The following is a 15,001-nucleotide window of genomic DNA, read 5'->3' on the forward strand; positions in this document are numbered from 1 at the left end:
TGTTCCACAGTTGTAAATTAAAATGTTTTCTTTTTTTTTAAGAAAGTTGTACGGCAGAAGATGATGAAGTGAAATCTGCAATAAGATGCTCCTTTCATTTCTGTCTTTTGCTGATCAGTTCTTTCATAAGACTGGTGCTGCAATGATGACTGAGCAGTTTTTGTAACAGACAGTTGGCCCCTTTTCATTTTCCAGAAAAGAATTCTGCTGTTCATGGACACATAAGATGTTGTTCAGTTTCAGCTCACTGAATCAAAGAGAAACCTGTTTCAAGTGTTTAAGATTTTGAGTTGTGCCAACCGGGAAATTGTTAAAGGTTTGCAAAAGGGATTCAGAATGGCCACTGATTTGGCATGGACGGTGGGAAATAGGCAGTTTTTGGAGAAAAAAAGGGTTTTGAAATGACAAAAAGAACATGAATCATAAACAGTCTTGCATCAAAGTAGAACAGGATAAAACCAAATACATTTTCCTTCCAATATCAAATGCAAATCAACACTTTTTTTTTTTTGCCTGTCTGTCCTGTTGTGTAGTTGTTTTGAATACGTGATCTCGGAGCCACAGGTCCAGTCCTGCTGGTGCCTGCTGACCACGTCTCATTGTTCCTCTCTCTGGTGTGACAATGGTTTTATTAATAAGAAGTCGGTGGAGGGAGGGGGGCAGTTATAAAGTTTATTTGGTGAGGACATGTTTTATGTGGGTTTTTTTATAATTGAATTGGCACGAATCAAATTTAATATCACAATGTCTCAAAAACCAAGAGTGTCAAGCCTTGCTTTGTGTTTTTTTTTTTTATGTTACTTTTTTGTTACACAGTTCTGCTTTTGAAGGTCTAGCCAGTCTGGTCCAAGATTTCTAGGCCTGAAGAGGGAAACAGCCTCTGTTTCAAAACCATAAATAAAAAAATGCAGTGATTTATAAAAAATGTAAAGCATTTAAAACAAACTTTTTTTATGCACTTAGCGGTGTCGAAGCCAAAGAATCACCTACCCCAAAGTTTGTACTCTGTTAAGTCTCAAACAGGGAGGAGTCTGAATATGTGAGGACAATTCTGGTAGATTTGGCCACTATAACTAATATCTTCTTTGACATTTTTTATAGTTTTTTGGCGTGTAAACGGTGAAGATGGCGATGAATGCAGAACTAGAAAACTGAAAGCAGCTCAACACAAACTAATGTGTCATGGCACCACAGGAATTGTCCATCGTATATGTCTATGTTTGCCCAAACACAATCTACTGTCAGGCCCGGAATTAAATTGCTGACTCACCATTTGGCAGGTGGTTGCTCTAAACCTTGATTTTCAGTAAGTGTTGGTGCAGATGTCAAGGACAGACCAGCATAAGAGTGACAGCTTTGCTATGGTTTATTCTGTGGTCTTATACTAACACTCGCTGTTAGAGGCTTTCCCCTCTGAGTTTTCCTGCAGTGGAGTGTTTTCTGGACACTGTTGGCTCGATTTGGTGCTACTCTAGAAGGGATTCATTTCAGTTTGTAGGTTTAAAATGGACCGACAGCAGCTGACATTCTCCAGCACAAAGATTAATGGTTTGGACCTTGAGCTGTGTTTTCTCAGTCGTGCTGTTTTGATGGTGAATATTACTCTGTCAGAGGCTGCCAGAGAAAACACACATGCTGCGTGTTAATTCATGACAGCTCAGTCAGGCGAGCTACCTGATCCTTGCTTTCTGTCCTGTGATACTTTTGTCTCGTCCCTGGCTCGCGTTGTTGTCCTGAGGAAAATTGAGTATGTTTTTTGGAATGTTTTGTCCTTACTCTCCTTTCTCTAACCCTTTTCTCTCTCCGCCCTTTTTCTTTTGGCCATCCCTCCCTTCTCTGATGCTCATCTCAAAGCTTCTCATGCTAGTTCACTCATAGAAACGCAGGACAGGAGCAAGGGTTTGCTGGGTTTTCAGGGGCTAAATGTAGCCTGAGGTGATGTTTTGAGGTGAAACAGCTAACAGAGCAGGTTAAGACTGGTTTGGTGGGGGCCTTGCTTCTGTTCAAACACACACACAGTCGTTCGGTTGTTTGGAGGGTTGGGTGTAGTTCTCAAACTGGGTTGGGATCAGACCAAATCTGTGTGGTAGACTAGAAGAAAGTACAATTTTACAAAATATGGTTAATATTTTACTCACGATTACCTATTAGATTTTTTTTTACATTCAGTTTATTGGTTTATTACTTTGTCATAAGAATTCATTTAATTATTTGTCATACATATAGCGGACTTATGCCTGTATTGTTTTAAGAACTTGGATTTTACGTTTAATGAAGGCTTCTACCCAAATAGTTTAAATCACCAAAGCAAATTTTTAATTCTTTCAAAGAGGGTGTCATTCTATGAGCAACTTTTGATCACAACAAAGTTAACAGAGGGCTGGTCTTTAAAAATAAACAACTGTGTAAGATGATAACACATAGTAGATAAAAAGTTACATTGTGAATTCACACTTTGATTTAAGGTAGTGCATTTCATGCAGGTGTTTTACAAAAGACCTGTTTTTGTGAATTGATAAAAATCCCATTAGTAACAACTTTTTAACCAATTTTGCATTTAATATGGAAACATTTTAGAGATATAGTCCATCCAATTTCTTTAGCCCACTGTATCCCTTTTGGGGTCCCGGGGCTACCAGAGGCTTTCCCGGCCACTGTTGGGTTAAGGAAGGGCACACCCTGAACTGGTTGCCAGTCTGTCGCACAGCCACACAATCACTCACCCGAACACATGCACATGTGCACCTAAGGGGAATCTAGAGTAATCAATCAACCTATGAAGCATGTTTTGGACCATGAAAGGAAGCTGAAGTGCCCAGGCACGCAAGAGGAAAACATGCAAACTCCACAAAGAAAGGACCCGGCTTGGATTGGAACCAGGATCAGAGCCAGTGATAAAGTCATTGGCTGTGTCCGAATTATACCGCCCTAGCCCCTAACTACTAAAACCCTATATAGTGCGGCACTATATAGTTCTCTATATAGTTCTCTGAATTTTAAAAGCAATTCGGACACCCGTGCTCACTAGTTTTCTCTTTCGGGTGTTTTCAAATGGCGCTCGGCACGAAAACAAAGTGGCGCATTACCGCCACCACCTGGTCTGGAGGGGAACTACTTCTATTTAACGCCGAGAATGACACCCATTTGTCAAAGTAAAAATATAATAAATATAAACATTTTATGAAGACTATTTATGAATCTGCTGTGTTCTGATCATGGAAAACGTGGCTGATTTATAAATAATAAAATTACAAACAAATTGGTGTAGATTTTATGTATTAGTTGATAAATAAACCCTCAAGTCATTAGTCCATGGCAACATTTATTTTTGTGCCGCTGAACGATTTACGGGCTCTTGCGAGGAAGCATTTTTTTTCTGTAGTTTTATCTTCTACGTTACTGAAAATAGCTTTATATATGAATCTGTCCGTGTTCCTGGCAATAATTCAACCGTTTTTCGTGAGATCAAACCAAAAACGAGCAGATATGCAGCATCACAGGACAGCAAGGAGGAGAAGCAGACGTCTCAGAAGATTTCCCTCTGGATGCCCCTGACCAGACATGAACCACCTGTGAGTTAAACTTAAAGTTTTTTTATTAGTTCAATTTAAGCATTTGTTACTAATTGTGATCAAGGTTACACAGTCTGCTGGGTAAGACTTTTTAACATTATTTTTCAACACTGGACTATGAACTGTATAGTCTAACTACATGAAACACTTGTGAGATCAAAGTTTAGTATTTTTTATTCAGAGTCAAACCATATCACTTGTTTTAAACAAAAATACTTAATTTTTAAATATTTATATAAAAATCCAAAAACCCAGCCAAAAAAAAAAAAAACACGAGATTTTCCAGCATTTATAAATACGTCATAAACTAAAATTTAAGACATCAGAATAAAATGAAACATTCAAAAAAATCAGATTTAATTTTCTCAATGAAATAATTATTTTTCTATTTTACAGGGTCTTCCATGTCTCTACTGCTTTGCCAACATAAAGGTGTCTGTCGTGGCCCTTCACGCTGATGGTCAGTCCGACACAAGACCAGACCGGCAGACCCGCAGATCGGTTGACCCGCAGGACCATCAAGCATCTGGTGGAGCAGTTTTGGGTTCCTCACACTCTGGGGGGGCACACAGGAGACTGAGGTCCTGGTGTTTCTTTTCTGGCTGGCGTGTGGCACATCTTACGGTGTGGTAACCAGGGCATTTGACATGCCACGGTCCACTGTGAGCGACGTTGTCCACAGGACGGCAGACCGCATCCTCCAGCTGATGAGCAGGGTCACCCAGCTTCCCAGTGGGAATGAACTACCATAAGTCACCTCTGGATTTTAGCAGCTCGCTGAGTCTTCCACCTTCCAAAAGGTCGTAGGGAGTATCGATGGCTGCCACTTAAGAATAAAGGCCCTAAAAGAAAATGCAGCTTGTTATTTTAACAGGAAGCTTTTTTATTCCATTCAACTGCAGGCTGTACGTGACTAATGCCAAATTTAGAGATATTTTTGTTGGGAATCAAGGATCAGTCCACAGTTCACAGCTTCTACGTAAAAGCCCAATTTATGTAAATCAAACATTACCCACCTGAAGGATCCTTTTGGGTGATGGTGGGTATCCCTGCATTCTTCATCCCATCACGCTGCTGACACCCTACATTGAACCCATGAGGAATGTGGTTGAGGCCCGTTACAACCAGCACCACGCCAAGGCATGCTCTGTGGTGGAGAGAGCATTTGGCATTATGAATATGAGGAGGAGAGCAATATTTCTGGGGGCACTGGAAGTAAAACCAACCTTCGCAATGAAAATCATTGCCTGCAGTTCAGTTCTGCACAATCTGTGCATCAGCGAAGGGGACTGCTGGGAGCCACGGATGTTGAGCCACAGCAGGAACCAGTAGGACGGGTAAAGTGGCGTTCGTCTGCGAAGAAAAATCTCTGCATTCCTTTCAGCTCCAACTGTGACACACATGACTCTAGAAGACCAGGATTATTGTTAAGATGTATAAAAATAAATGTTAACATAAAACGAAAATGTAAATATGTACATTTGATATTTATATGAAAATTCTTTTGAGATTGTTAAAAAATGGCTCAGATTTAAATAATGCATGTAAATAATTCATTTTTGTTACTGCATTTATTAAACAAATTGCAAAAACAACGACGACGTTACATTTTGTGAACAATATTTTAAACTCAGGTAAGCTTAACAGACTCTCCTGTCACTCATTGTCCCTTCGTGCTCTTTCCTCCTCTCCTCTTTCAACAACAACCTTTACCCCAACATGACAATGATTACAGTTTATGATAAATAAATACAAATCTAATCAAGTGTCTCTCACTCCCATCCGGCACGAGCTTGCCTGATAACAAACAGGCTATCTTTCTCCACCACAGATGGATCAGATTTTCCTTATCCTCTTCAGTCCCTACATATATAAACACATTTAAAAAATGTGTTAATAACTTATTACTACGGTTAGAACTCACTCGTTTTTTTATGTAATATCAACAGCGTTTGTTTTTAGCATTCGGCGCTAATTCGCGCTAGCGTTAGCTTTAGCATTACCGAAATTGATGAGCTTCCAAACAATGTAGATAGTCGATTGAGGAATAAAACATATTAAACACATCATCTTACGTATTTACAAATATATTTTACAACAGATACTTGATACTTTTAAATATACTTAAATTTTTAAGTCCTCTTTCTCGCGCAACCGTCCGCCATCTTCGAATAATTCAAGCGCAGTGTATTGTGGGTCACACGCAATGCATTCTGGTATGAACGCAGTGCATTCTGGGCAATATTCGCCGATCGAGTGAGCATCGATCCACACTGGTTTTTCGCAGAGAATTCTGGGAAATTTCTAGTGCACATGATTTTTGAACTGTAGATTCGGACAGCACTACAAAATGGCGACCGCACTATATAGTGCACTATATAGGGGTTAGGGCGGTAATTCGGACACAGCCATTGACTTGATCAAAAATACAATGTCATTTGTCCTGATTTGTGTGATATTTTGGTTAATTTTGTGAAAGTCTAGGTGTCAAATCATGGAACCTTTAGGTAGAAGTTAAAGAACTAGAAGAAATAATGAAAGCAGCGTCTGTTCTAATCCTTCTGTTAACAAAGAAAATCTGTAAAAAATAAAATAAAATTAAAAAAAACATCCAGAAAACTAACAAAATATTTTTTTATGAACCTCAGATTGAGCTCAAATTATGGCCAGTATGTTAGTCAGTGTTTGTTTGTCTTTCTTTCAATGTAATGTATGATGCACAATCCTTCCTCACTTGACAACGCTGGGAAATTTGTTGGACTCTTAAATTTATTTATTTATTTGTTCATTCTCGCCAAAAGGCCAAAGCCCATTGATAGGCAAATTCACGCACTAAAAAAAACACAAATCACAAAAATCTTCTTATAAAAATAAGTAAATAATAAAACAGAGGTACATTATTTGAAGTTTTCACAAACCTTTGAACTATTTTAAAGGTTTGGTATTGGCTTTATAAAACGTTTCTTCACCGATGTGCAGGGAATATCATTTTTTTTAGGGAAAAGCAACAATGATTCTGGAGAATGTCTAGTAGTTTGAATTCTGCAAAAACCAATAAGACTGATGGTCTAAACTGCAGAACCTAAACATTACAGCACTTACTCATAATACAGTCCTTCATGGTTTGTTTTAATTTGTTAAATTTCTTCGTTCATTCCTGGCGTGATTAAAAAATGGAACCCTCCAGTTTATTTATTTTAATATGTTCCCACCCCGATGCTTGTCTCATGTGGTGACCCTGTGCAGATAAATATACCACAGGCAACAGTCTGTGTGTGTTTGTGTATTTGAACAGATGTGTGTCTGGAACATTTGGTCACTCCGAAGAGGGGACGAAGGGGTGGAAGGATGGGGCTAAGAGAGAGGGGGAGAGGTTAGCTGTCACAGAGCGCAGGGGCTACCGTTGAGGACGTAATGGAAAAATCACTCAAGATTACCACGAAACACAGGAAACGCTCTCAATCGAGCCTGATTGCTTTGTGTGTGTTATATGTGTGCTGCTGACAGTGCAGCAGATATGTTTGAGTCTATTTGTATTGTTTCTTTAAGCAACATTTAAGCTGAAGATATTTTAAAGGCTGAATGTCCTCAAAATGTTCCTTCCTGCTGAGTGTTTAGTTTTCACGGTGGTTAAGAGACTGTTTGGTCTGTATCCATGTTACCTGTCAGAGTTAAATCCAGAACTGCAAACATCTAAAGTTCCATTTGCTCAGATGCATAAATAATTTGTTGGTGGTTTTGATGATTTGACCGAATGTTTCCTGTCAGTCATGCTTGCTGAGTAGTACACCTTAAGATTGAAACAGTTCAATATCAAACCTTTTTTCTTGGGCTTTTATTAAGTGCGTAATGACTCATTTTAACAATGATTTAATTCATATCATAATTTATGGTTGCCAATACGATTCAGAGTCTATATTGGTTCATTTTGAACGATCAGATTTGATCCGATTCACTGACCTTAGATCAATTCAGGACATGTTTAGCCTATTCAATTCAACTAGTGTGACTCAGAGTTAAATATCTGGGTACTGAACAGTGCAGGTGAAGCTTCCAGATTCCTTGTATTTCTTCCAAGATAATAAAGTGTAAATAAATGTGTCCAAACAAACAAGTAAACAAGAATTAATTTCATTCATATTTTAGTTTCATAAAGTTCCGACTACTGTTTTAGGTCCTCATCAGAATAATACAAACAGAGAATTAACACTGTAGAATATTCTACCACACTGGATAAATTCAAAGTGTTTCCACACATTGGACTGGAATGATGGACTGATCATTTTTTGCAGGTATCGTATGTGTGTTGTCCTGTTGTCTGCTGTGATGCACTTGGTCATGTTCTGTTATATTAAAATAAAACTGCCACATCTCAATCCAGTTATATTTTCTAATACTGATTTTTTTTTCATTTTGAAATGTTTTTATAATGGTATAAGTTAATTTGATTAAGAAGTTTCCTCAGACAGATTCATCTATTTGGATTGTAGGAATATAAATTGATGAATCTATTAAATTGATTATACGTTACACTCCTAGCTTTGATATATTTAAGCAGCACATTGCTTGTTGAACAAGCCCATAAAACGATTGGATGCAATAAGGTCTGAGAGCCGGATGTGTTTGTTTGGGCATCTGGCCCCCAAGGTGAGAATGAGTATTTATTAAATTTACCCATATAGTCACACCTGGTTTGTATAAGATCCATTTGAAAAATCAGGTACACACTTTGGAGCTTGGAGACCGGAGCTCTAGACTGACATTTTATTCTGTCTGCAAGGTGCAACTAGCTTTATTTTGGGAAGCACCAGTTCAAAGGTTTGTTGCACTCACATTTTCACTCCACAAATAGCGTTAAAGTCCTGCCTTCCTCCCAGTATTGCTCACATTTGCATAAACATCACATGCTAAACTTCATCACAATTTCAAACTAGTATTTTGGGAAGCCACACTCACTCTCTAACCATAAGCACTGCATGAATGCCAAAGCAGAAGTACTGTAAAAATAAATAAATAAACTATTATAAAAAAAATTAAGATAACCGTCAGATAACATGAAAAAAATTGCATGATGTTTTAGTTGCATATGCAGTTATCAATGTGCTAAAAGTTCAGGTATGGGTATGAATTCCAGGTCTATCTCCTGTGCATTAAGGGTGACTGATGGTGCTGAATCTATCCAGCATTATCCTTTTATAACCAATGTGATTTTAGACTGTACTAGCTGGCCTTTAAAGAACTGCTGTAGCGTTATCCTTAATTTGTAACGTCACTGGAAATCTTTCTGTTTATCGCATTTATCTTTTTCATTGGAATTTTTTAGTTTCCGCTTCTTTCAGTTCGGAAACTTGCAATCCACCTGAATAATGGCACGTTAAAAAATGAAGGTTTTAATGCAAAAGAAATTGTGTTGTGCAAATATTCTGCCAAAAAACTGGTTGAATTTACTGTCAAATTATTTTGATTTTTGGTTTAATTTTATTTTCTTAATTCATCAAAAGGTTTTTGTTCTTGTTGTCTTTTCTATCTTCTCCATTTGTAATGCCATTCCATTATCTCTGCTGAACACCTGCAACCACTTAAAATTGGATATTCCTCTGCAGGTGATGTGTTACTCAAAGATTAACGTCAGCTGATATTTAAACTCAATTTAATGCATTCAATTCGTAGACCACTTTCCTGCCTCGCTGCCCGCATTAATGTTCCAGGAGTTGCCTGGAGGGGTAGATATGCAAGCAGGGGGCCAGGCCATCGGCAGTTCCATCCGTCAGCAGAAGAGGCTCAGAACATGAACGCCTCTTTTCAATGTTAATGTGCCTTTTAGCAAGGCACAATCCCTGGCAGCTATGCAGCACAAGGTTGCATTTGTTCTGGGTAGCGGGTGAGGGACGGGAGTTTTAGATTTCATGCAGAGTGCAGTAATATAGAAGCAAAATATGCACCAGTTGCACAAATCACAGAAAATGCAATCGGAAAAAAACTTGAATCAACAACACATCCTGTTAAATTCAAGTCAGAGGTAGAATTTTTGACATTTATGAGTTAGGATTTTTTTTGTGTTTGTTTTTGTGAAAGTTTTTTTCTGTTGTAACCTGAGTCTAACCTCAGTTTGGCAAATCAAACAAGAACTTGGTTGGAAGCCAGCTGTAACGGTCTGCTGCATTCAACGTGTCATGTTTTTATTCTTTGTGACCCGAGGCACATTAGCGTAGCATTGATGATTTATCTTTTCACAGTACCCAGATACCCGAAATAATGGAAGTGGACTGCTGTCCTTTTTTACATGAGAGTTGAAAGCAGAAAGATGTTGTCAAAGGAAAAAAGTACTTTGTCTTCATTTTTTAAAGACCCACACTGATTATTTTTGGATCTACTGTAAAAGCGTTCGCAGTGGGATTTTAATTATCATTATGACGTTTTTAGCATAAATAAAGAAAAAAAAAAGTTTCATTTTCTAGGACAAGGTTTCTGCAGAGCGGCAGAAGTTCATTAGAAATTCACCTGAGTTATGGGTGGAACTAAGCCTTCCCATCATCCCTTTGTTTACTTGCTTTCCCGCTAACTTACAGCCCCTCGCACCCCCAACCTAATATTAGCGGTGCAACTAAAATGGCAAGCAATATGGGAGCTATCCAGCCGTGAAATCGTGAGCCAGATGTCACCTTGGATGAGGAAAACATACATGAATCCATTTTTCTACAAGTGGATGCATTGGAATTAAGCGGAGCAGGAAGCTTGTGGTAGCCTATTATATTTTCTGTCACACCTACAAGCTTTTTCAACGAATTTGATTTATTCCTGATTCACAACGATTTCAATAAAGAAATGGTAATAGAAACAGTTTTGACCTGATTTTTTTAGTACATGGTATCCATCATGAGAAAAATGCCACAAGAATATATAAAAAAACACATAAAACATGATTTTCAATGAAGTGGGTCTTTAAACTGGAAGCTGAAGCCCTTGACTTGTTCGTCTGTTACAAAATCCAACTCTTTTACCTTTAAAAGGCCGGGGCGGCCGCGGTGCAGCAGCAGGGCGGCCGACCCATGATCGTAAGATTGCAGGCTTGATTCCCGCCCTGCACACCCATGAGTCAATGTGTCCCTGGGCAAGACACCGAACCCCACCTTGCCTCTGGTGGGAGGCTGGCGCCAGTGTTCAACAGCAGAGCCACCACCAGTGTGTGAATGTGTGTGTGACTGGGTGAATGGGTCTGTGACTGTAAAGCCCCTTGGGCCTTGTAGGTAGAAAAGCCCTATATAAGTATACGCCATTTACCATTTAGGTTGTCAGGATACAGCAGGAAATTAGCCATCAATCTATTATCTATACCCACTTCCACAAGTGCTGGAGCCTAAGCAGGAAATCACAAAATTCAAAAATGTTTCTAATAGAGAAAGTCTGAAACCCCTGTTAGAGGCAAACATAATATACTAAAAAAAAAGCAAACTTTTCATCATCAGATGACTGCAGCTCCTAAGCCCCCCCTCCTTTTTTTATTTGGGGGGGGCTTACTAAAACAGAACACTTGCATAAGCTTTTTGCTTTACAAGCACGCATGCTTCGTGTGCTCTGCTGCTTGTCAGGGTGGCTGTCTTTTCTGAAAACACCTTAGGCTGAATGGCTGCAGTGGCTGCTTCCAGGAGATGTTGACATTTTTGTAGCAATCAACCATCAAGCTGAGAGTGGCTGTATTCATGAACATCCCTGCTGTCTGTCAACACCGCTCCTTTTATCTCGGCTTTCTTTCTCTCTTTCCCCAACTCTTCTTCACGTCTATTATTCTCTCAACTTTTTTTCTGAATCTAATCCTGTTTCTATCGCCTTCTTGACCTTCTGTAATGACATAATGGCAGGAATGAAATTCTGACTGTTTCTTTTTCTCCGAAAGTGTACTACTAGATTAAATCGGTTTATCACTTGTGGTTTGTAATAGCAGGTTTGTATGGCTTAAAGTCAAATGTTGTATTTTTCCAGTTGACCTGCAGTGTATCTGTGTTTGTGAGATGACTGCTACCATTCCTGTGAATATTTGAATGCATTATAACATCCATGACTTCAATAGCTTCTACAAACTTCCTGCCCCGCAGAGACCTCAAGCTGGACAACATATTGTTGGATGCAGAAGGCCACTGCAAGCTGGCTGACTTTGGGATGTGCAAAGAGGGAATCCTCAATGGAGTTACCACCACTACTTTCTGTGGGACACCTGATTACATTGCGCCAGAGGTAAAAAACAAGATGGAGATTGGGATTTTTCAGTTTTCCTCTATAACTTTATGTTTAAAGGTTAAGAAAGAGAAGGCAAGGCAAATTAATTAGTGTAGCATAATTTCCTTTATAAAACATTTCAAAAGGTTTTGCTTAAACTAAGGCAAAACTAAGAAGCTGATCCTTTTGTTGAGCATAAACATTTGTAATAAGCTTGAAAATAAAATTTCTTAAAGTAGTTCTGGCAAAAATCACACATTCATAGGGAATTATGAAGACTACTGTAGTTTTTATGTAGCTCCTTCAAATGTACAGAAGGATCAGAATTCATTTCATATCCTAACTCCATCACTGCATAAAAAGGCCAACTAAAATAAGTAAGAATTCTTAAAACTTGAATTATGTTCTTGAAATAAGCACAAATCAAATCTAGTGACTGGTCTGAGGTTATTTTGCCATTGAAAAACTTTCTTAATAGGATTATTTTTCTTGCAGACAAAAAATAAGACCCTTTTTCTTGAAATGGGTCTTTTTTACCTTCTTAAGATTCAGCTTTTGCAGTGTTTAATTATATGTCTAAGGTTAAAAGCCTTCAAATTTATATAAGTAATTGGATTTAAGAGATTTAAGTAATTAAAACCTCTCAGTTTTTGGTCTAAATTTATTTGGTCTAGATTTATTTCACTGGATTTGTTCCATTCTTTTGTGGCTAGATCCTTCAGGAGCTGGATTATGGTCCGTCGGTGGACTGGTGGGCTCTGGGGGTACTGATGTACGAAATGATGGCCGGGCAGCCACCGTTTGAAGCTGATAATGAAGACGACCTATTCGAGTCCATTCTCCATGATGACGTCTTGTATCCAGTGTGGCTCAGCAAGGAGGCCGTGTCCATCCTGAGAGCGGTCAGTGACTCACACCTCATCATCTTGTTAAGCTGTCCCGACCACTGCTGTTCCATTGATGATTCAGGACCATCCCGGACCAGTTCTTTGTGATAAAAAAAAAAAAAAAATTGCTGTCTTCATGTGGTTTCTTGTTTGAGGATCAGGTTTGTCATACCGTGTTCCAATTGGGGACAGGAACAGCAGCTTGTGAGATGAGCCCTTCCTCTAACCATGGTTACCTATCTAGTTGTTGTTGCTCTGTTGGTCAACCCTGAGATCTGAAAGTCAAGTGGAGCAGAAGAAAAGATCAGCTGTGAGCCTTTTTCTTTGGGTTCATTTAGGGTCTGCTTATTAACGAGCTAGAAATGTCTTTACACTTTTTTGATTGACTGAAAGTAAACTACGGTAATAACATTTTACCATAATTTGACATATAAACCTCAGATCTTGCCATGGGTCAATAAAAAGATGACATATACTTCAGAACTGTAAGTAACTTGGTTCTGTTGATCTGCTCTGGTCCTGATGGTTTGATCTTGCTGTCAGTTATCCTATGCCTCTGTTTTAGTCACATGTGAGAGAGGATGCAGCTTCTTTCTCACTGTCATTTGTTGATCCATGTTTCCTGTTCCTCAGCTCAGATAATTCCCTCTCTGCTTCTTTTTCTGTGCTGGTTGTGTGTTTTATCTGGGATAAGTGTGTACGTTTCTGTGTATAGTGACACTTAGCCCTTTGTGTATTTACACATGCAGTGTTTCCATCACAAGATTTACCTTGGCTTTTGTGGACAGTTAGCCTTAAAGGCCTTGTGGGAAAAAAGTATGTGTTTATGTTGGACTGTGCGTAGGACTCTGACCAGTCATTTGACCGGAACTCTGGATTCTCATTGAACATGTCATGTCACTGAAGGACTTGAAGTCACATGACAAGCCTACTTGGTGCTGTGTTGGATGTGACGCGCTTTAAAAATACAACTTTAGTTAATATTCCACTGCAATCGCCAGACTTGTGCCTCTTCATGCAATAAACTTTAAAACAGCATCAACCACAAGATGAGAGTATTTAGAAAGAAAGCCTAGTATTCAGCGGGATAGCTTGAAAAAAACAAAAAGGAGTAATGGTGGTAGAATCTTTTGAGAAGACTTCTCATCATTGTGACCTGCATAAATACATGTCAAGTTTTTTTGTTTTTTTTCACAAATCAATAGTTTTTTTTAGGGTTGGGTTGATAAAATCGATCTGAATCAATCCAAGCTTAATAAATCAATAATCGATCTATAAAAGTAGAGTTTATTTAATTATTTATGCATTTTTCTGGTGACCTAACGCATAATGGCGGTAAAGCCAAAGTCCTCTAGCTTGATGCTAACGTATGATGGAATTTCCCGTAGGACAGCTAATGCTAACGCTCGGTCGACCTAAACATCCATCAACAGCTTTATATGCTCACAGGCATGAATTTTTCAAATTCTTTCAAGCAATTTTTTTTTAAGTAACTATTTATGCTCTAAAGCACCGTTTTTTGCTCAAATCTTCTGGAATAAAATGTAATGTTAAAGTGCAAGCTCCACCTAGTGGCCAAACTGACCTCCCAGGAAAGGCCGAACATAATGATCTGCACATTTTGTTTTTACAATTTTACAATATGTGAACTGTATCAAATTAATATGATTAGCTTCAAAACATATACATTATTATTGTATTTCTGTACAAATATCTGTAACTGTATGAATTTAAAATTGAATTGAATCGAGTGGACCGAAAGAGTCTAAAAACCGTGAATCGAATCAATCCAGGCTCTGGTGAATTGAATCGAATAGATTCTGGAAATTGTTGGTGATACCTAACCGTAGTTTTTTTTAGTCTTTTAATACTTTTTTTCAATACTTTTTTTAATCATTTACTCCTAACATGCATGTAAAAAACAGGTTAGTTGTGTTTCTGTGGCTCTAGACTGCTCTTTTACATTCTGATTTTTGCTTTTTCAAAATAAAATAAAAAGAACACTATTGTTTCTTTGTGCCATTTTCCTTTTAATATTTATCTCTTTGTCTGTTTTTTATAAAGTTCATGACAAAAAGTCCCAGCAAGCGTTTGGGCTGTGTGGCGGCTCAGGGCCTGGAGGAGGCCATCAAAGTTCATCCGTTCTTCAGAGAGATCGACTGGACGCTGCTGGAGGAGAGGAAGGTTAAACCCCCGTTCAAGCCTCGCATTGTGAGTTCACTCTCCTAGCATGTTTTCCAAATTTTTGCCCCCCAAGAAATCTTTCCTTTAGGAGGACAGATGATTGATTTTATTCATAGAGGATCGCTGACTCTGCTGAACGAACAG

General features: G+C 38.5%; 1 protein-coding gene across 2 annotated transcripts in view; it reads left to right on the plus strand.

The window, feature by feature from the left end:
- LOC101172355 (protein kinase C epsilon type) overlaps nt 1-15,001 on the plus strand; it is an 86,579-nt gene that overhangs the window by 67,154 nt on the left and 4,424 nt on the right. For both annotated transcript variants that reach the window (XM_011484252.3, XM_011484251.3), the window contains 3 exons: nt 11,666-11,804; nt 12,500-12,688; nt 14,738-14,884. In XM_011484252.3, the coding sequence (XP_011482554.1) occupies nt 11,666-11,804; nt 12,500-12,688; nt 14,738-14,884 (475 nt within the window). The remainder of the gene's footprint in view (nt 1-11,665; nt 11,805-12,499; nt 12,689-14,737; nt 14,885-15,001) is intronic.

This window comes from Oryzias latipes, chromosome 15 (genome assembly GCF_002234675.1).
Source record: "Oryzias latipes chromosome 15, ASM223467v1".
Taxonomy (NCBI): Eukaryota; Metazoa; Chordata; class Actinopteri; order Beloniformes; family Adrianichthyidae; genus Oryzias; species Oryzias latipes.